General features: G+C 38.2%; 1 protein-coding gene across 5 annotated transcripts in view; it reads left to right on the forward strand.

The window, feature by feature from the left end:
• RBMS1 (RNA binding motif single stranded interacting protein 1) overlaps positions 1-21335 on the forward strand; it is a 175137-nt gene extending 153802 nt beyond the window's left edge. For 4 of the 5 annotated variants that reach the window (XM_058027957.1, XM_058027952.1, XM_058027953.1 and 1 more), the window contains exons 7-14: positions 7395-7510; positions 8377-8426; positions 8520-8613; positions 11630-11680; positions 13797-13907; positions 14576-14656; positions 15889-15973; positions 18814-21335. In XM_058027957.1, the coding sequence (XP_057883940.1) occupies positions 7395-7510; positions 8377-8426; positions 8520-8613; positions 11630-11680; positions 13797-13907; positions 14576-14656; positions 15889-15966 (581 nt within the window). In that variant the 3' untranslated portion in view covers positions 15967-15973; positions 18814-21335. The remainder of the gene's footprint in view (positions 1-7394; positions 7511-8376; positions 8427-8519; positions 8614-11629; positions 11681-13796; positions 13908-14575; positions 14657-15888; positions 15974-18813) is intronic. The other variant, XM_058027955.1, reaches the window with a different exon arrangement.
• The last annotated feature ends 1881 nt before the right edge of the window (positions 21336-23216 follow it).

The raw sequence follows: 23216 nt of genomic DNA on the forward strand, positions 1-23216 counted from the left end.
AGATTGCTCCAGTTTGAGGCAGTCTGTGCTGCTGTAAGGATGGAAAATGCTTCAGAGCACAGGAAACCACTCCCTTCGGCACAACTAATCTAATGCAGTATTTTGACTTCCCTAGCCTTGCTCTTGCAGACCCTTTGCACAAGGATTAATTCCTGATATTATTATTGAGTAAAAACTTTGTTACAAAGATTTGGTAAATTTAAGCACATTGTTGCATTTGTTTCTTTGGTTATATTTTTTCTTTGCTACATTTAGTAAAAATGTTACAGCCTATGTTTAAACAGATAATAAGGACACTAAACATCTGCTACAGAAGCTCCTATCAGTGCTTTTTAGTTTGTTAGGTTTTTTTTTCACTTGCATTTTCCTGTTCTCAATGAATGAGCCATCAAGCATGTCATTGCTAATCATGATCTGTCTCCAGTGGGTCTTTGCTGAAGCTGGAGTTGCACCCTTACATGATGAGGTTCAACTAGTTTGGAATAAAAGCTTCCTGCATGGAATTGTAGGAATGATTTTTGCAGTCTGAAGGAAATATTTAACATAAAAATGTGATGAATTAGGGACAAGAAATTTGCAGAGAACTGTTAATTTTCTGAAAGTGGAAACTAAACAGGGGTGTCAAGATATAATCCACCTCACAGGCTTGAACTTCTAATTTTGCAAACTTTGCAAAGCAGTTGTCCAGGCTCTCTGTCTAGAACAGGTAAAGAAAAACACACCTCCAGAGACTGTCCTTGCAGTTACAAAGGGTGTCTAGCTTAGTCACTCAGAAGCACATAACTCCAAATGTTTGAAATTCAGATGGGTCCCACCTTCCATGATGCTGAAAATGAGACAAATGATCAGATGCACGACGGTGTTGTGAGAACCTTGGTTTTTAAAGAGCCTCAATTTTGTTGTATAGGGCACAGCCTCAGCTCTATGTTTCTGTGCTGGTGAAGTTTCATTTGTCCTTGCAAAGGTTTTTATGGAGACCAAATTCTTCCCAGAGTTCCATCCCACACAGCAAGCACCTGTCCAGTAATGCAGCCTTATTAGACAATTCAATTTATGCATCATAGTATACTGCAGTCTGCCAAAACATGGGGTGGGGTCATGAGGCAACTGTGATTTTGGACTGCCTGCAGAGAGAAAACTGGATGACAGTAGGAAAGCTCTTGAACAAGCAAAGATTAGGAAACTGTTTTGAAATAGATTAGTGACCATTGGGATTATAAAGGATCAACTTCAAACACATGCAAAACAAAATCATAAAACCAGATCTGTGTTTAAATTAAAACATTGTGTCCTAGAAACTTGGCTAAAATCAGCATAGGGAGCTGGCTCTAAAAACATCAATGTTATCAGGATGAAGAGGGTAGGAGAGATGGGCCTGTAATGAAATAGGTGTGGGAGGAAGAACATTTGTTCAACAAAAACATGCTTTCATAATGCAGCTTTGTTATTTTAACTAAGTTTGGGCTTAAATGGAAGAATGGGTTAAACAGTTATAGAAAGCATAAGTGAAACCTCCTCTGGAGCATGAGAAGACACAATGAATAAAACCTCTAAGAATCTGGGAAGGCCAGGGATTAACACAGGGTGGTGTCAAAATTGTCAGCTCCAGAGTTAGGTGAGTGACTGGGCATTGATGATGCTAAGCAAGCTAAACCCAGATATAACTGGCTATTCAGGCTTTATTTAACTTAATGAAATATATTCAGTATTTAGTGTGTCCTTGTTTATCTTCAGTAAAGAAGAAGAAGGATTAGCTCAGAGAGCAATTTGAAATGCACTGCAAGTTGTTATAACCCTGAAACTCCTGGAAGTGATGTGTTAGTTTCACCTTTTGTTGTTGTGCTTTGTCCATTTTTATGGAAGTTATTGTGTTAGCTGGTTGTGTTTTATGGACTATGACTTCCTCTCCATTTTGTCACCGAAAACCCAACTCAGAACTTTAATTTTCTACTTAATTATCTTCTCAGCTATGATATGTAACTATTATATGATTGTTATAATTTTAAAGTAACTTTTGTGTTTATTTTCACTCTCCTCCTTAAAGAACTATTGTTTTCAGTGAAGAATGTAATATTTTAAACTTTTCTATTCTCCTGTGCAATGTGTGACGTGAATTGGAGGAAACAGACCAGACTGGTATCTAGAGCCAGGAGCCAGCAGATGGGCAGTGAGAGCAGAGCAGCAGCATACTTAGCCCTAAAGATGATACTCAGTGTTCACCGGCCTTTGGTCTTGTGTTGCATCCACAGTGATTGTAGAAAATATCTTCTGGGCAAAATCTTGAAAGGCATCTCCTCCCTGTCACAGTAGCATATAGTTTTAATATTTCTTTTACTGGAAAAGAACTTAGGTGATTTTGGTTTAATGGGTGTAAGAGCATTTTTGCTGAGCAGCCCATGTAATTTTTACTTCAGTAATGGCTGGTAATGATGATGATGCAAAAATCAAAAATTTTCCATGACCAGCCCTCTCTTCCCACTTCGGATAAAGAGATTGGTTGCTCAGGTTCTCTTTTAGGGGAGAAAAATGAGTGTGTAAAAGCCTTGCTCCTGCCTGTGCCCTTGACTAGACTGGGATGAGGTCCACCAGGGATGATACGGACCATGGCTTGAAATGATCTGGCCTTGGACATCATTCTAGTGTGGGGAGGAGTGGAGAAATGGAGCCCTGAAGCAGCTGTCTCCTGTCAGTCATGTTCCAGTGTTTCCTAATTTCTTACCTTTACAAAGTATCCAGCACCAAAGATCTCTCGTGAATTTAAGCTACTTGACCATAAATTCAATTTTTCTTTCAATTATCTGTCACAGATCCTATAGAAAAAACACATGAACCATAGCCTAAAAACCACTGCTAAGGATATCAAAGGCTGACAGTGGTTGCCACACTAAAGGCAGAGGAACAAAACTTTCACTCTTTTGATCAAGACCCTGAGATTAGTTTAGCTGGTCAGAGTGTGCTGCTGAGGTACCAGTGTTGGAGGTTTGATCCCTGTATGGACCATTCACGTAAGATTTGGATCTGGATGAGACCCACAAGGACCATCAACTCTGAATATTTTTGAAATCTGTGAATTAGAGGTTTTAACTCCCATAATTTGCAATTTGCTGCTTAGTTTTAAGAACCAACATAGGATTAGAAGAGAAAAATGCTTCTTAAAACCGCTCAAAATATCCTTCTGTCACAAATTATTATACCTTGTATAAATTATTAAAGCAATGTAATCCTGAGCATTATGTTTAAGTGAAGACTAGAATGGTGAAGAGTATAATATTGAATTTCTCTTTAAACATATAAAGCTACCCTGATCATGGGTTGCACAATTTCTTTTTTAGTTCCCACAGCCTTTGGCAAAAGTTTCTAGCTGTACAGGCTTGCTCTATCATTAAAGTGATGTTTTAATGTCAGAATTCATTAAGTCCCATATGCTTTGCACTAGCATATAAGCAATGAAAGTCTCTAAAAGATGCAGTTTAATTGAAAAGTGACTAAAGGAATAGTATTTTTAAACTATTTTGTTGTATTTTTCAGTAGCTGAAAGTGGAGTTTATTGAAAAGTTGATAAAATTAGCCACGTAAAGTCAAGGGTGCAAACTCAAGGTCCAGCAAAGAACATCAGTTTTGGTTTTGCATTTATGGTATCCCCTGGTACAAATTTGGGTAGACACTGAACAAAGACAAACTGAATTCTAATGTACAGATATGTACCAAGTGTCTACAACAAGGAAGAATTTAATCTTTAGGCTAATATCGCCTTCACATCTCTCTTCTGTAAAAACATTAACCCTAGAGAGAGTGATTCAGGGTGGGAGGAGATGGTCAGCACTTTCCACAGCCAAGTTTTAAAGCTCTGATGTTGAAGGCCAGGAAAGCTCATGGTTACAGATCCCCTCAGTAGCTGCAGCCCAACAGGCACCTGCACACTATTGGCAGTGCTGGTTTGCACTGGGTGTCAGAAGAGTGGGCATGTCCTAGCTGCAAAAGCTTAACTCCACTGTAAGTTCAGCCTTTTACATCAGGTACCTCTCAGCTGTGAATGCAACTCTGAAGATTTGTACTCTGCCTTTGTCTTGCACACACACAGACAAGTCACTGAATGATTAATGATCTGCTTCATCACTGGGCCTGCATAGTTCCCAGCAATTAAACAATAAAAATGACTCTCCCTTCCTTCCTGTACTACAAAAGATTGCTTAACTGGTTTGTAGGAATTGTGAGAGCTTTGCGTTCAAATATTTTTCTGTCACATGCTTGCACGTATATGCAAGAGAGAGAATGTGTTGCAAATTCTTGAAAACAATGAGAAAAAGTAAGCTGAACAAGTAAGGTTCAGATTTAATTTTGAAAAGAGTAAGGTCTATGTTCATTCTTTGGTGGGAGGGATAGGTCACGATAAACCCAAGGAGGTTTATCTTGTTTCTCATGAGCCTCCCTGTGGTGACCATCAGTCATTGTGTTGTTGCAGGAATGAACACGGTGTCATTCAGGTCACGTGTGTGGAAGAGCAGCCAAAAATTGCAGTTGTGCTTTCCACTGGAGCTGTCCCACTGTCAGCAGTCAGGTCTTGAAGCAGAGTCAGGGAAGGCAAATGCTGTACAGCCTGCTCACAGAAGTGCTGTATTAAATAGATGGTCTGCAAGGGTTTTTAGTGTGAGTTGGAGCATTCCCAGCATTTGGCATCTTGGATGGGCGCAGGGAGGAGCAAGGGAAGGCGGAAAGTCAGAGGAACAAAGGTCCCCATGGCTGGATCTGCGTTCAGTAAGATGGAGCACTAACTTCTAGTAGATCACAAATTGATAGCTCTTTAAATGCTTGGGTTTCTTCACTGATGCAGGTTTTGGATATTATGTATGCAAAATCCAGTACATGTGTATAATTCTGACTCCATTTTTTCTTCCTCTTTAAATTTGTTGGAGAATTTTTACAACGCAATACAGAAGATGTTTAATCATAGAAAATGTAGCTGTTTTATCTACTGACAAAAAAATTCAGATTGATTCTTAAAATAGGTTCTTAAAATAGGTTTTTATGAACATTTTATTCAGACAGTTGGATGGGTTTACTCTGGTTTTTTTGGTTTTTTTTCAAGAAAATATATTTATGTTGAGACAATGATGGGAAATGCAAGCACAAATGATCCTTCCTAACAAGTTTTTTATAATTAATTGTAGGGATTTTTAATGAAAGCATAATCCAGATTTAAATAAAGCATTTGCTACCTGTGACTGCTATAATACAGAATGTCAGGGCCAGAAATCTTTTTCTGATGTCTTTCTGTACTGTTTTCATGCCAGAGAAATTGAATTTTGAAATGAAATTTTGATTTTTTCATCCAAAATTTTATATGCATATTTTGGAAGTCACATATGCTCCTCACAGAACTAGTTTTTTTGAAATAATGTGAAAATAGACGAAAATATTCAACTTGGGGAAGAGCTATTTTTTAATTTAAGGCAGTTAACTTCAGTATTTGGACATCCTCTCTCAGTGTCCAATGGATTTTTGTTTTCCACTCTGTGTCAAACCAACCAAAATTATTTCAGACCAGAACCGGAGAAATTTATCCACATTGGCCAACATATTCTGAGATTACCTCCTCTTATTACAGCCAAACTGTATGGACTGAAATGCTGTGTGCTATGACTAAGGTTATTGGATATAGCTTTTACAAAGCAGCATAAAATCATCCATCACCATATTGATATAGTACCTTTTTACTCCAAATATGTTGAAACAGAAGACCTCAAAGCAAAACTCAATTTTGGTAATGCCAGAAATCCCCTCAGAAATACAAGGTTTTGAAGACAATATTTTCCATTTTCACTCCTACTTTAAGGTTTCCGTTATTTCCTTGTTCATTTACTCCATCATCCATAGGTCTCCTATATTTTTCTAGTGGCATTAACCTAGCTTTTTCCTGGTTTATTTTATGATTATAGGGTTTTAATTACCATTCTCTGAAGGATAATACATTTTAAATTTATTCAGTTGTCATGTTTAATGTTACAGTCTGACCCTCTGTATAACAGCACCCAGGTAGGAGAGGTCCAGGTCTCTGAGCTGTGTGGTCACTGCTGGAGGTGAGACAGGGAACAACACACCAGTTCTGTCTCCTTTTCTACAGAGAAGGCTGTCAAAAGATGTGTCATGCAGGAAGTGGACATTTTTCCAGTAGAAACAGTGCTAGTGTTTTAGGTGCAAAGCCAGGGATGACTGGGCCATTAATGCCTGTTTTGTGCCAAAGTTTTAAAAGTCAAGCTCTTTGTGAGGTTACACATCCCTGAGGTTTTCAGTACCAATCATCTTTGGCAAATGCAGACAGGGTGAAGAGACATCAGCACTCACCATGGTTATATTAATAGATTTTGTTGAAAATTTTTCTTGGGGTTGTTTTTTTGCAGGTGGCCTTCCCACCCCATGTGTTTACTCTGCATTTGGAAACTTGTATGTTTTCAGGTCCAGCCATGTCTCATGAAGATGTTTCCAAACAGAGAGTGACTGGAGGAGTGTCATGGTAAAGCTTAGACAGCTCATGTGTCAGGAATTATTGGCAGAGAAGAGTTTACATCCAAGTCATAACAGTGCTTCCACCCTGTGATTAGGGAGGGTGTGGTGTGATGCAGCAGAGCTGTGCCTCAGCCATAGGTACTTGGAAATGTGGGAGCTAAGAACAGGGAAAGAAAGAATGCTATGCAAACCTTTTCACTGCTTCAATTCTGACATTAAAAATTGAGGTCATGGTCAGGATTGTATTAGGAAAAATAATAATAACAGCAACAAGAAAAAATAATAAATTATGGGGATGCTGTTTCATGGCAGTATGCAAAAAAACCCAAAAGGACAATCTTGAACAATTTCTGGTTGCATTGGGTGTTCTTTATAGAGCAGGGATAAAATGGGAATAGACAACTGTGGCATTTTCTCGGTGCAAGGGCACACGAAATAAAGGTGCCTCTTCTGGATGAGTAAAACACTTGTAAGTTTTGGGACATTACTGAAACCTCCAAAGGGTGGGGAGAATGTATTACACACCTTTGGCCAGATTTTTTCTTCATCCTCCTTAGATATACGTCCAAAGAGACAAAGCTGAGAATTTAGATCACAGTTCTTGTTGAACCCAGACCAAGAGACACATACTCAGGATATACAGACCACGTTTCCTTCCAACAGGTTTTACAGCAGTAGTTCAAAGTCAAAATAGATAAGGCATTCCAGATGCTCTGTTTGTGTGTGGCAGCTGTCTTTGTGCTATGCTGAACAGCTGTTGATGCTGTAATACAGCTCTGTGTGTTATTTAAGTGTCATATTTGGAATATAACTTAAAACCATACCTCATATGGAGAGTTGAGCATCTGTGTATCAATGCTACTTCAACTAATTTTTCTTCTTTCTTCCAGTTCCTGCAGAACCTTTATTGTGCAAGTTTGCTGATGGAGGACAGAAGAAGAGGCAGAATCAGAATAAATACATACAGAATGGAAGAGCATGGCACAGAGAAGGCGAGGTGAGACTTGTAAGTCCTCCCTTCAAGCTTTAGTGTGGGTGTGCAATAATGAATACTTAGGAAAATGATAGGCATTGAGACTTCTTGGCTTGGGTCTTTGGCATATTAAAAATGTTCAAGCAACTCTTACCTGACAGTTTGTGTCTCTGTAAAAAGATGTTTAACTGTGTCTTTCTTCTGAGGAGAAAAGGCAAAATGTGAAATGCTGAGCCCTGTCTCATTGAAGTGAACAATAAAATCTCCTTCAACTTGGTCATTATATAAACTTCAGCTTTCTCATATTATTAAACTACCAGAAACATAACTGTGCTTACATGCAGAAATAATCCTTTGATCTATGCAACACTAAAATGCACATCACTTTCACAAGATTAAAATAGTATACCAGTGCCATGCAGCATCATTGTTTTTAGTAAACAGTTGTTTTAAACTTTAATGTTCAAGATAATAGTTTCATAGACTCACTGTGGCTAGCAAGCCTAAACACCTCGTTTATATTGCACAGAAAAATTCAAATGTGCCTTCTGAAAAACTGCACTCCCCATTCAATCTTATAGGTCATATATTGTAGGAAACACCCTAACATAATCATCTGCATGCCCTGAATCTCAAACACACATGTACTTTTAGCCAGGTGTTTAATAGATTGCATTTTATTCCTCATAATGGGAACATGGAAACTTGTATTCACAAACAATATTGCTAATTCTCTTTGCTGTATAATTACTTCTGTCAATTAACCTTTCCCTAAGTTTTAATAAATTATTTCAATACAAATTTTCAGTTAAAAATGAGACAACTAAAGAAAAAGAGAAATAATTTACAATTGAAATTAATTTTGTCCACTCTTTCTTTTCTACTTTTTTTTTTTTAAGGCTGGAATGACACTCACATATGATCCAACCACAGCTGCTTTACAAAATGGGTATGTTGAGTAATGTCACACTAAGAAAAAATATCTTTGCATTATGAAAGATGCACAGAACTAGTATTTAATAAATATTTCTGCATTTTCTAGATTTTATCCATCACCCTACAGTATTACAGCAAACAGAATGATCACTCAGACATCTATTACGCCATATATTGCTTCTCCAGTTTCTACATACCAGGTTTGTATTTAGAGCTTGGTAGCTGAAATGGTTCATTGGAGCTTATGTTTATTTATCAATTGTTGCATCTGGTTTTATGAGGTCTCCAATAATGTTACACTTTAATGAAGCGGCCTCCTTGTGCTGTACAGCAGGAAAGTGACAGCCTGAAAACCTGAGTGTGTGTTTCAGGAAGCACAGTGCTTTAATGTGTCTTGCAAAACCAAGTCTCCAACTTGTGCTGGTGGCTGAGGGATTTGTAGCCATTTCTGCCTTTCATGGGAGATTTTTCCTTTTCTCTCAGGCAAATTATTTTAATGTCACCAGTATACATGAAGTAATTATTCTTTATTTAAAGCCTTATTGGTTTAATTTAATTTATTTTTAAAGATGTTTTCCATACATTTTGAGCTTTTCTCTGTACTTTTCTCAGAAAGCCCAACAATAATATCTTATGTAGTTGTACTAAGAAGGGTACAGAAACATTCTTCACTTTAGAGTTGGAAATTTTTAAAAAGAGCTCCATGGTCAAATTACTTTAGGATTCAAATTCAGTGTTTTTGTATTAGGAGTAAAGCATTTAATAGCCTAGGACAGTATTTCTAAACCAAAGGCTACTTTATTTTGGATAATAAATTAAAATATAAATTGTGGACATTTTTGGTCCAAAGCTTTCTGAAGAGGGAAATTGATAGGTGCCATCTTGAGTCCTCACAAGGGATATTGATATACAATTCAACCCATTGGGAAATTACATGGAACAGTTTTAGCACTTTGATACAGATCTCTTAGCAATCCTCAATTTTAGGGCATTGTACATTTCAGTTTACAAACAACTTGTTTTAAATACAACTAGTATGGCAGTCTCAGATGTGTGCTCTGTAATTACTGCTTGAGACATGCCAATTATGGCAGTGTATGCTAAATTATGAGCTTTTTTGGCATTTTACTGTTTAACACACAGATGGAGTAAACAGCAGAGATTCAGGTCATAAATAACCCAAACTAATTAAATTTAGAAGATTCTTACCTCTATGTGTAAGAACAGGGGAAGAAGAGGCAGTTTGCTTTCTAGTGAGAGAGACATGCAGAGCTTTCAGAGGTGCTCTCTGTGTGAATGAGTGTGGAAGGGTGTGTAAAGGGGGGCAGGAGCTGGCAGAGGCACTGTGGGCCATCTCATCAGCTGCATCCTGCAGAAATTCCCATGTAGCCTTCAATTCCAAGTGAGGAGGATGAGGAAGAATTGTCTCATATTAGTCTGGACATTTAATGCCGTCTTGCATGAGCAAAGTATTGTGTAGGAGTTAAAACAGCATTCTCTGGTGTGAAGGGCAGCTGCATTATTTTTATATTAATTTCTGAGGTAACTTATGCAACACAATGTTTGCTCTGGGCAGACAGTGCTAGACTGTATTTGTCATTATACTGAATCACTCTGCTTGGTACTGCATTACCTCAGAAATTACAGTAAGTTCTTACCCAGGAAAATATTTCAGTAAAATTAACTGCTATTCTTTATTAAAATATAAATTATTTATCAATATATGACTCTCTGATATTCAGAATCCAAGTAAAAATTGGAAGTTGGCATGGAAACATACTACTTAGCAATACAGTATTATTTTTTGGGCTTATTGAGATAGACAGACCACAATCCATTATGTTTCCAGAAATGTAGTTACCAGTATTTCAATATACATGGCATGAAGCTTAAATTATTGTGAATGGAGTTATTAATATCATTATGCTTGAAGTGACACAGTAATTGGAATTGAAAATTAAATTGAAGTATTCTGTATTGGGGAGGAAGGAGGTTCGTGGCCAGAAGAGTTTCACAGTTTGAGTATTAGTCACATCTTCATTACTGATCCCTTCTCACAGAAACCTGCAGCTTTGTCTTCTACACAGCAGCATGTATCACACAAGCAAAGGGGTTTTCGGGTTTTTTTTTTGTTTTTTCTTTGAGGCATGGTATAACCTGCTGCTATATTTATTCTTATTTAGGTAAACAAATTTAATAAAGTTTTGGCTGGTGTTTGTTTCTGCAATCCCTGTGTATCCAAATGACTGCACTGAGCCAGTTACTATCATAGTGTGAGATTAGCCAAAGCTTTAGTCAGGCTGTACCGGTATTTTTGCCATTAAGATTTTGCCTGAGGAAAGGGAGTGCTCCAGTCTTTTCCATTCCATTTTTGAACTCCTTTTGCTCTTTTCCTGACTGCAAAAGAAAAAAAAAACAACAAAACCCAGCTCTGGTTTGAAACTAAGTACCAAAAGGAGGCAAGAAATATTTCCATCTTTCAGAAAATGTCTCACCTGGATTTTTTTCAAGGCTGTGTGTGTTTACCTGTCCTGTTCACAGGACTCTGGGAGTGATGGCAGAGGCATTTAAAAGGCTTTAAATGTCCAGCAGCAGTGGTGAGCCTGCTCTGTGTGTGGTGCAGGTCAGATTCCTGCCTTACCCAACACACCTACAGAAGGTGGGGAGGAAACATTTTTGTCCTTACCTAACACACCAAAATGTCTCAGAGAACAGTACTCCTAAATATTCTTTTTTCTAGAACAAGAATTCCTGATTTTTTTACCGCAGAATTCCTGGGGGTTTTTTTCAGTTGTGAAAATACAATGATTTATTTTAATCAGATCACACTATAAGGCAAAGGGTACTATACTTTTGGAGATCCCAATTACTTTTGCACAAAGGAATTTCTGAGACAGAAGGAGTTTTCTTTTTCAATGTAGCAGAAATCTGCCATTCATCTATTTGACCCCTCTCACTGTTTCTGAAACCTGCACTAAAAACATTGTCTTCTGTTCTGAAAGGTGTATGTGATGTATGGTCTCCAAATCTTGCCTCTGATTTACAGGTTACAATGAATACGTTTTTCATAGAAATCAATGTTGTTCCACAGAGGGACTAATTGGGTTAAAAAGTCAATAAATAAGGGAGGAGGCATGTTAACATGATTTAGGTTATTACTATATCTAAGCTGGAGTAATGTGTAAAATGAAAAATAAAATGCCAATTTTGTTCTAGGTTCAGAGTCCTTCTTGGATGCAGCCTCAACCATATATAATGCAGCACCCAGTAAGTTTTTATCCTTCTCCATTGTTGTGTTTATCTGTTATATAAACACTTTACATACTTTAAACCACAGGAAGTATGTCAGTTCCTGCCCAATTACTTCCATGGATCAAAATGAAAAACGAAACAAAGACAGTAACCTGAACTGGGGCCTCATTTTATTAGGAAGAAAGTAAGCTACCTTCAGAGTATCAATGTGATGAGGACCATTAGAGAAAACTTTCAAGAGGAAACTTAGTGGTGTTGGGGTTTTTTTGTTTTTGTTTTATTTTACTTTACTTGAAATGGAAAACACTTTGCAAATGCCAAATACTTTACATACTGTCTACCTTTCAGGCGCTGAAATTGGAGACCCAGTGTTTTAGAATAGCTCTACAATAGTTCAGACTGGATAATTTGTGAAAGACAGATGGATGTGGTGATATGAATGACATTGTGGGCACTCACTTGAGCAAACCTGCATAGCTTGTTCTGGCTTCAGCACTCCTGAGTAATGCTGGTCTCCCTACACTTGTGGCTGTGGCATCTGTACCAGACTGTCAGGCATCCTGAGCTCTGCTCTCCCGTGACATTTCGCTGCTTGTCTGTGTCATTTGCAATTAAGTACCATTACATCTGAGACCTACTGGCTTTCTTGAGATGAGCATTACTAATAATAACAGGCACTCGAGTACATGCACTCCCACAGTTAACAAACAGGTCTGTTTCCAGATGCAGAAGGGATATGGTCTTGACTTTAATTAACCTCTCCAGGCAGATTATAGAATGTAAATCTTCTTGGCAGAACATTTTCTTCTTGGGCATGCAGAGAAGGTGATGTTGAACCAGAACACCTTCTCACACACTTAATTGTTGTTGTATTTGTGGTTTTTGATGTTAAATACACATACACAGAGTAGGTTTTAACTTCCTTCTCTAGCAACACAGATTTTCATAAAACAACATCCTGCAGATAATGCTGTAAAAGACAAGAGTTGATATAATGGGGTATTAGTTTAGGTGTATTAGTTTCACAGGTAAACAAGATGAGATTTCACAGTTGCAAATAAAGACCTAGATTCTAGACTGAAGTTCAGTTTTGGCCTGTGCAAAGACAGGTGCTGTCTTGCTCATTTACTTTTCAGAGAAGCCTGCAGTCTACAGACAGGAAATTCTTTCAGTGTTTGATGTGCCTGTGACTCATTTCATCTACACTGATCACATGGTTGTTTTTCCAAGTATATTCTGTACTTCTTTTTTTTTTTCTTTTTCTTTTTTTTTTTTCTTTTTTCATTTTAAGGATTAGTTATTGATTCAGAATACTTGCTTTCGGTACACTGCAATTATTTCTGTTCATTTTGAGCCTCCATTAATTTTATTCAACACCTTCTGCAAGCATAAGTCATACAAAATATTTGGAAATGTCTTTTTGGGGAACATGATTGGTAAAATGAAATTTCTTGATAATTTTCCATTTCAGCTACTTCTGAAAACCTGTGTGCTGTCCATATTAAACAACGTAAAGTGTTTAGAAGTTTAGAGTATAATTTTTATGAACCTAACAAAATGGTACAGAAGCAATAGAAATGTCATCAATAGCAGCTGGTATTTAGACAAAGAATCAGCCCTGCTAAATCACTCTTCTGAAATGTGTGTGCTAATGAAAGCAGCCACTAAGTAGGGCAGCTGCCTCGTGTGTGAACATTGTGTGTGATGGGTAGGAACACAAATGTTCCTCCTCCAAAGCCACCATTCCTAAAGATGAGATAAAAGTTTCTTCCTGAAACATGAAATTCCGAAGCTTAAGCTGAATGAATCTGTACCAGGTAACATGTGCAAATTTTTGCTTTCAAGTCAGCATCTGGTTAAACTCAGAAAGCATTTTCAGCAGGTCTCTCAAGTGTATTGCATGTCAGTTGAATGTCCAACAGGAAGTCAAAGCAGGTCTTCCACCTTGAGGATCTGCAGATGCTCAAGTGAAATATTCAGAATGCCCCAGACTTGCTTTTCGAGTCAGTGCCTGGGATTAAGGAGAGTTCTTGTGGTACATCCCCTCAGAAGGCGACTCCATACTTAGACTCTCAAATCAAAAATCAAATCTGAGTGCTGCAACCATTTCTTTGTTTCTCTGTTTTAACAGGGTGCTGTTCTGACTCCCTCCATGGACCACACCATGTCACTACAGCCTGCATCAATGATAAGCCCTCTGACGCAGCAGATGAGTCATCTTTCATTAGGCAGTACTGGAACAGTATGTAGCAATTTCATACAAAATAGAACTTACCCAAGTAGAAAATACTGCATGTAGATCACAGTATCCCTGTGCAGCTTGCATGTGGGAAAAAGCAATCCTGTAAGTCATTTTATGTCCAGTAAATTATTAGGAGCTGTCTCCATTTTAAAATTATATTCATCAGCTTTTATTCAGTCTATTAACTGATCAGAAATTGGAAACGAGTAAATAAAAATAGACCAAAACAAATGAAAGGCATCCTGGAGGTAACTTCAGAGTTTGATCCAAAAGATAAAAAATAGTTAGTTTTACTCTTTATATTCCTTTCTGCAACTCTAATTTCTTGAAGTGTGGAACAGAAGTTAATTAAGAAGAGATTCACACTTGCCTCTAAACTGCAAGACCCTTCTTTTCAGACCAGATGGGGTTAAAAAAAGAAAATATTATGCCTGGGGTTAACAGAGAAGGAAAAGTCCTTTACAGAGTCTTTGAAGTCCAAGTTTGTATTTTCTCAAGATAGATAAATGATTTTTCTGGAAAGTCTATTGATTTCAGACACAAAAGTCTTTCTCTCCTGTATATTGCTTTAGGGAAACAGTCAATATCTGTTAAGCAATACCATGACAGGTATTTTGAATACTTTTATATTGGGCTTTCACTCAATGTAATGGTCTCTGTCTTTCTAGTACATGCCAGCCACAACAGCTATGCAAGGAGCCTACATCCCCCAGTACACACACGTCCAGACAGCAGCAGTTCCTGTTGAGGTCAGTATATTTTAGAAAAGACCAGAGACAAGAAATATTAATACATTTTTTTTCCTAGGAAAATTAGTGCTCAAAGGCAAGTATTGTAATTGTGAATGTACTGTGAATGCCACATGTATTAAAACTATAAAATGTCATTATTCTCAACTAATATATAACAACAAAGAGTTACCTGTACTTATGGCAGTACATACTCAGAGCAATCTGCTCCATGAGCATAGCTCAGCCAAACCCTGTGTTTTGCCAAACATAACTCCAATAGTAACAAGCCAGGGAATGTATTGTAGTTTTGATCTTTCGCTTAGTTTACCTGTGTACAAAATTATCTGCCAGCAGACCTTGATTGTAGATTTTTGCAAAGAATCCTGATTTGACCCTGGCATCTCAGGAGATTGTGCATGATTGTGCAGATTCTTTATCGAACAGGAATTTATTACTTTTGTTGGAGAGCATAACATAAGTAAGCTAAATAATTCATCTCCTACTTTGGTTTACCTTATAGCCTTTCATAGGTCAGTACTGCTTTAAGAGGGGAGCTAGACAGGGCATGCTGCAGCTCATGTATTCAGAATGAGTGCCAGACAGTCTCTTCCAGAGCCTGTAAAAAAACCATTTCATTTCAAAGTCTGTTTATCCAGAAACTCCAGAATTTGTTTGATTCATTTTGGTGCATCTGCCCATATGAATGAGAGAAATTCTTTTGGTAATTACCTGATTGCTCTGTCTGCCAGAGCACTCTCAGCTGAATTAATTGCCAGGTTTCTGGGGAGCCTGGTGCAAAGTCCCATCTACAGTTCTTTGTGTTGCCTAGTGCCAAGCCCATCACAGTACTCATAGTGTTTGTGTGGTAAGTAGATCTCATTCTTCTCCCTCCCCTTCAAAAGGAGAGGCACAGAATGCTCTTTTACATCTTCAGATAGAAAATATTCTAGCAGTTATTTGCTCTCTCTGTTTCTATATTGTCAAAAGTTTGAGGGTTTTTTTTTCATTTTTTCATTATCATCAAAGCATCTGAGGAAGTACAAAGTTTGCATGATCATTTAATTCCTCTGTTTGCTGAAATATTCATTGAGGTAAAGTTAACACCTCAGATTTGGAATATCTCATTTGAGAAATGTGATGAAGATTGTAGATTTGAACACTGTTAATTGCATGAGTGAAGTGGAAATACAGATTGCAAGTAATGCTGCTTGATTTTGTGTCTCATGGCTTGCCTTCCTTTTCATTTGCAGGAAGCCAGTGGCCAGCAGCAGGTTACAGTAGAGACATCCAGTGACCATTCTCCATATACGTATCAGCAAAATAAGTAACTGTGAGGTAGGGGCTCATCCTGTCTCATGAAAGATGTGAATTCAAAGATGCTTTATATCATAACTTACAGTACTCTGTATTGAACTTTTTTAATGTCATATAAATAATACTGATGATGCTATCTGGGGACAGTGAAGCAGATTTGAACTTGGCCAGAGTCAAAAGCCAGGGAAGGAAACCTGGGATCCAGAAATGAATTAATGAATTCTGAATAATATTGTTTTAATAATTTCTCTATACCATAACTGGATTATGTTGGATTTAATTTGTTCATTTTAGCAGCGTGCTGTATACAGAACAACAGTGAATTAATGCAAAAATACAAGAATCAAAATGCTAAAGGGAATTGTACTGATAGACATATCATGCCTAGTTTTGTGGTACATGTAAGATTAGAAGCAGCTTGGACTTACAGACCACAGGCAGGGAGGCAGTCTGCTAGAAATCCTTGCTGACCTTTTCTCCCAAAGACTTCCCTGCTCATCCTTTTTTCTAGAAAAAAAAACCAGTTTGGCCCAGATTTTTGTCAATTTGTTTTTAATCCATGTCCTCATTTGGCTTTAATTCCAGGGTTTTACTTTCGTACTCCATGGCCGTTTTTACTAGCAAATCATTAGCTTTACCTGAACTTACTTCATACAAAATTGTTTTGCTTTCTGTACATTTCCGTCCTAAAAACATTACTTGCACTAACTGTTCCCTTTTCCATGATCCATGTTTTAAAGTTCTGGAATTTAGTTCTTCATTAACTCATCTTTTTTTTTTTTTTTTTTTTTTTGAGTGCTTTGTAAGCCAGGCAACTTGGCTACATAATTTTTTACATCACATTTTCTAAGACCTCACACTGAAAAATTCCATTCATCTGCAATAATGTGCTGGAGGCCATGTTAGAAGGGTTTTTCTACAGCCCTTGTGGCATTTATTTGATACTGAAAAATCAAAATCAGTTATGTGCTACCATTGTGTGATATCTCTCTAAAATGTATTGATCCAACAAAACACACATTTTGGCATTAGCTTTGATCCTGCAGGTCAGCTGGGCTGTTTGACAGCAGTGCTCTCATCCCCATTATTGGCATAACAGCTTCTTGTATGGAAAGATAGAAACAAACCAATGGGGAAACTTGGCACACTCAGCAGACGGCAGAGCCTGCGTAGCACAGCGTGTGACCTGTGTTATTCCTGTAGTCGGGCCAAATGCTGGCATCTAGAGGAAGCCCACATCCTTGATTTGCTTCCAGGGCAGGCAGAAAGCAAAGCCACAGGCTCTTCTCGTTATCCATCTCCTGGTGTTAAAATCATGACTCCTGCACGTTTCCCATGCCAAGGCTGGTGCCTGGCGTTAACCGCTTTTCAAGGAATTATTTGTTTTGCCTTAAGTCTTCCCCGTGGGCATGTAAAACCTCCTTACCAGCAGAGATCTGTGGGAGCCAGCGAAGCGGAATCCTGCATGTCACATCCCCCTGCTGCCTCTCTCTCCCAGCCTGTCAGTGTCTTTCCCCATAGACTGAGGCCAGGCAGGAGGAACAGCCTTAAGTCTCCTGAAAGGATGAGTTGTTGTTGCCATCTGAGACATGTTTTGTATTGATGACTCTGTGTAGATATCCAAGCTCTGTGAGCAATTCTGTGTGTTTGCTGTAAGTCAGTTCTCCACTTATTTTATTCTTCAGAGAGGCACTGTTACCTGTATTTATGTCCAGTGGGAGCAAGTGAAATCTGTGTCAGCAGAGGCTCTAGCAGTGGGCACGTGGGGCAGGTTAATATTACCCAGCTGATTTCAGCCTCAGAGCATGGCATCGGGTATTTCTGTCCCTGGAACATGCTGGCACTTGTCTTGTTTCAGACAGGTGAAGGGGAGGGAATCAACAGTTATTTTGTGCCCTAAATACAGGGAACACTGCAGTCTCTTGATTGTTGTGGCTTTGTCACTGTTGTCAAGCTGAAACTTCTTTCCAAATGCACATGCAGCACTTTTGGGAATGTCCTGTTGAAAGTCAGTACCCATATTCCCATAATTTGAGGGGTAAATTACAACTAGCATATTTACATGAGGGAATGCAGTCATTCAGAAATACACAGTGTTTTTCCTATGGCAGCTACATTTAATGACTTTATAGCTTCTTCTCAGAAAGTTGTTCCTATGTGAAAAATAGTCAAAGGGACTTGGAAAAAAACCCCAAACCTGTTTTATATGCACCTACAAATGTACAAGCCTTAAAATACCAATCTTTGCCTTGCTTTAAAAAATTAAAAAATTGTCTAAACTTTTTTGTCATTAGCTGGATATTTTTTTTAAACCCATGTGGCAACAGAAACCAGTACATTAAGAAGTCTGCCTTCAAATTTGATGAGCCCTGACTTGCTGTTCAGTATTACCATCAGGGAGGCACAGTGGCTGTGTCTTTCTTAGCTGTCACACATAGCCTCATTGAAGCTGCACCAAAAGAAAATTATTGTTCCTTTTCCAGAGCCTTGGAGATGGCACAGGAGTAGCACACACAACCACTTTTGGTGGATTAAAAGGAACAACAACAACAACAAAACAACAAAGGGAAGAGCTTTGAGTGCAGCCTCACGGTTCCCCCGTGGGAGCTCTGTGTGCTGAGCAGTTTTTAGGGAGAGAGGGGGAAATGCAGCACAGGCTCTGTCCTGGTGGAGAGCCTTGTCCTGGGAAGGGCCAAGCACCTGCAGTGCTGCCTGTGGTACTGCCCAGGTTTATACTCAGATTCATTGAGTCTTCTCACAGCTGTCTGAAATAGGAAATCAGTTCATTTTGTGGACAGCTACATTAGAAAAAAGGTGTGTGATTGTAACTCTGCTCTAGCTCTGACCTTTCTATGTTACAGATGTCCAGTGTTGACCTGGCCTGGAGAAGGGTGCAAAGGCTGAAACAATCATGGATTTTACTGATCAATTGTGCTTTAGGAATTATTGACAGTTTTGCACAGGTTCTTGAAAATGTTATTTATAATGAAATCAACTAAAACTATTTTTGCTATAAGTTCTATAAGGTGCATAAGAAAAACCTTAAATTCATCTAGTAGCTGTTCCCATGAACAGGTTTATTTTAGTAAAAAAAAAAGTTTTTATCAAGTGTTATGACGCAAAAAAAAAAACCTTCAAATTTCTGGGTATGCACAGATGACCACGAAGACTTATTCACGTGCATGACAGAATTTGTGTTTTGGTTTATTTTTATTTTGTTTGTTTCTTTTTATCTTTTTTTTTTTTTTTTTTGTATGAAATGGATTTTCTGAAGTTTAAAATAGTAAAACATCTAAGATGATGTTCTGTGCTTGCAGTGTGTGAGTGTTGCTTTAGTGCAGTGTTGCAGTTATAGTGTCTGGTCTCTTAGCTTTCTGTTTTTCTTTTAATGTAGTGTGAAGTGTCTTATCCTTTTCTATAAATTCCAATTTGCCTTAAATCTTTCAATGCTGTAGCTGTTTCAGTAAGTAGTCCAAACTAATGGTGTAGAATGCTTTGACCAAATGAGCTGGTCTATTATGCCTTGTAAAACAGCAGCATAGGGCTTTTAAAGGTAGTCAATAAAAATTGCTGAAAATTTGGCTTTTTTAATGTGTAGTAAGTGTTTTTAATGATTTTTTCACATAATATGTAAGGTAGTGAAATGCAAGAGGGGAAAAAATGTTTTGTGTGAAACACATTTTCTGACTGGGGAAATTTTAATAGTATAAATTGTTTGTAAGGCCATATGCCAATAGTTCCCTCTGGTAGTTTGAATGATTTAGGAACTCTGCTGTATGATGCAATGTAAAATCTTTTTTTGCCTTTTTTCAGAAACTAACTTGATGTTCTAGTTTTAGCATAGGTAGAGTAGGGAGTTTGGGGTGGAGATATCACCGAATGTTTTTGTCCTTCCTTTTTACTAATGATAGTGCTTTAGGATGAGGATTGTGCTGAGAGGTAGCAAACAGAAAAGTTGCTATTACAGCAAAATGGCAAAAGCTAAAGGACTCGTTTTCAAACATATGCTGAGATTTAAGTAGAAACATAATTGATTGGGTACTAGCTCTCTATAGTAGGTAAATAAAAATAAAAAGACTTGGCACTTTTAAAAGGTAACTTTACCAAAGAACAAAGAGCCAGTAACCAATAATTCTGATTTGTCTCAGCATTGCGTCTTCTGTACTCTTTATTTTTGCCGGACCAGTTTGCGGTTAAGAGAATGTGCCTTTTTTGTACATTTGCATTTAGGTTTTATAATTTTAATTGATGTATGGACACAAAAGCATGAAGGAAGACTTGGATCCAAGCAGTGCCACACTTTACATCATCACTACAAGTGTTAAGTGTAAAGAAAACCAATTTTGAAACTATGAAATTCCTGATTCATAAATACACAGTTATTTGTACTTCACATATTAGATAATTCACTGCTACTAAAGCTTTTTATTACAATTGCATATGTTTTAAATTGAATGATAAATTAAGTTGTCTTCCAAAACTGTGTACTTCTCTGGTCAGCTGTATATGATCAGTTATCTACCTCAAAGTTTATTTCCTTTTGTATTGGGACAGGTTGCTGGCCCTCCCTGTTTCCACAGACCAAATCATCCTAGCTCAGGAGCTAGGGCTAAGCAGTTGTTTCTTTCAAGTATTTTTTAGTTTTTAAATTTTGTGTGAGTATTGGAGTATAGATGTCGGTGACATTTCATAGTTTCAAAAGTAAATTGCTGCTCTGAGAAGTGTAGATTCTAGTGAAATGCATAGTCATAAGAGATGTGTTTTTGTTTTTTCTTTTTTTAAAAAGTTGTGGTATTATTGGTTCTATGCTCCCTGGAATATTACTGCTTTGTAAAAGTCCAGACTTCCTGCAGCACCTTGCCTGTATTTGGTAACTTTCCAAACCTGGATCTCTCACTACTTGCTATTTTTGCATTAATTAAAAACTGCAGTATGATAGCTGTGTTAGAGGGAGGGAAGAGTTGCTGCCAGAAATGTCTGAACTAAGTGCCATACTCATTGTCTGGGTAAGATTTGGGAAATTTAACCTCTGTACATAAAGAAATAATCAGTTACTTAAACATCACATAGTAGACAGCCATTAAATTATAAAAAATTAATTTATGAAGAAAGACCTTTTGTACAGATTGAAAAAAAAAAGATTTTCATAGAGATATCTATATGATCAAGAGAGTTAATTTTTTATTTTTGTTTTACTAGTGCCACAAACTTGCCAGTGGTAACTTATTTGTCCGGTTCAAGATAACTCTGTAGTTTTGTTTCCTAGGACTTGTTGTTAAACGCCAAAAGACATTTTTGAACTGTAAATTTGATTAGATTGTTAGCTTTTTCTGTTTTATTTCTTTGAAAACTTTTGAATAAAAAAGATCCAAAAAAACGAAAATGCATTGTGTTTTCCTTCAGACCTTCCTTTACTGGGGCAAAACCCAAATAGGTTATGGTAAAACATCTGTGTTTATTTTGAAATGTTTGGAATTGCTTTCTGCTTGACAGCCTGGGGTTTTATTCTCCTCTATCTTTCATCAAAACCAAATTTTAACTCTTTCACACCACACTACAAAGCCACTAATTCTTTCAAACACAACAGGAAAAGATATATGAAAAATAAATGATGAGATGTTGGATTTGGATGCAAAAACTTCATTCTGCTGTGTGCCAGCCCACACAAGGAGTTGTGTGTAACCAGGTTTGCGTGCTGTGGCTGTAAATGCCATTTTCTTGAGGTAAGGTTGGAGGTGGAGGGTCACTCTGGTAGCTCATGGTGCAGGATCACTGCCTTCAAATGCTTTTGTCTTCCCACGTGTGCTGGCACTGGCTGGAATGCCCAGTTCTGGAGAGCAGAGGTGACACTTCACTGGGATTCAAAGAGATCTCCAGTGCTGGCCTTCCAGCTGCCATCTTTAAGCCCTGCATTTCTTTAAAGGTAATCTCTGATTTTATTATCCTTTTGGCAGGATCAGCACTGCTGGTGGTGTGTATCAGGTAGAGGACTGCTCTGACCAAAGTAAGGCTAGGGAAAGCAAGAGGGGAAAAGTCAAACTCTTGTATCTGCTCAACCAAATGCTTTACCAGCTGCATGGTCTGACGTGGCTTTGGATTGGTGTGTGTGGCAGGAGGGGGCTCTGGCATAGCCTTGGACACCCAGAGCAGGGCTGGGTGATCCAGAGGGCTCCTGCTCCTTGCTCTGGGAGCTGGACAGGCAAAGGGGAGGCTCACTAACCCCAGGCTGTGCTGCTCTGGAGAGCCCTCTCCAGCCTGGGAGACAGTTCTTTCCATTGCCCTCCTGGCTTTGGGGGATCCCAAGGGCCCTGCCAGCACTGTGGCAGGACAGGCAGCCTGCTGGGGATGGCAGGTGGGGGCATGCAGCTGGCAGTGCTCAGCCTGAGCTTTCACTCATGCAGTACTCGTGCAAGATACTGAGAATAAATGTGCTTCCAGTGGAGCTGGTAAAGCAACTCACCTGGGCAATGGGAAACTTGATTTACAGTTGCTTATGCAATGAAGACATCCTCAACAATTATAGCATTAATCGACCCGAGGGAATGGCCTGAAGTTGTGTCAGGGGAGGTTTAGCTTGGATATTAGAAAAAGGTTCTTCACCCAGAGTGTGGCTGGGCACTGGAACAGGCTCCCCAGGAAGAGGCCACAGCACCAAGCCTGACAGAGTTCAGGAAGTGTTTGGACAATGCTCTTGGGCACAGGGTGTGACTCTTGGGAATGGTGCTGAGCAGGGCAGGGAGTTGGACTCCATGTGGGTCCCTTCCAAATCAGCATAATCTGTGATAATTGGAGAGAAAAAAACATCACACTGTGCTACTACACACTCAATTCCTGTGACTGAAAAAAAATACCATTTAGCCCTTTGCGGGGGTCATTTAAATATTGGCTCAGTATGTTGCCTGTCCCAGATGAAATGCATGAGAAGATAAATACTGAAAAGTTTAAAAGGGTTTTGTTATATTAATCATGTTCATCACCCTACTGAATTAATCTCAGATTAATAAGCATTATTTTAAAATTAGGTATGAATGCTCCTCACAAAAGCTGCATGTAAATAGAATAATACAGGCTGGAAATGTTTTTTGCTCTCTAGCTCTCTATTTGCTTTTCTAATTATTCCTATGATAAATTTAGCTCTCTTAGTATATTTGATAAGAATGAATGCTTTTTTCAGGTTAGTATCTTTTGCCTGATCTAATAAGGTTGTGTTTATCATTCCTATCAGGCAATATGCAGTAATACCATGTCTTTATGTAATATACTT

Source organism: Melospiza georgiana, chromosome 7 (genome assembly GCF_028018845.1).
Source record: "Melospiza georgiana isolate bMelGeo1 chromosome 7, bMelGeo1.pri, whole genome shotgun sequence".
NCBI lineage: Eukaryota > Metazoa > Chordata > Aves > Passeriformes > Passerellidae > Melospiza > Melospiza georgiana.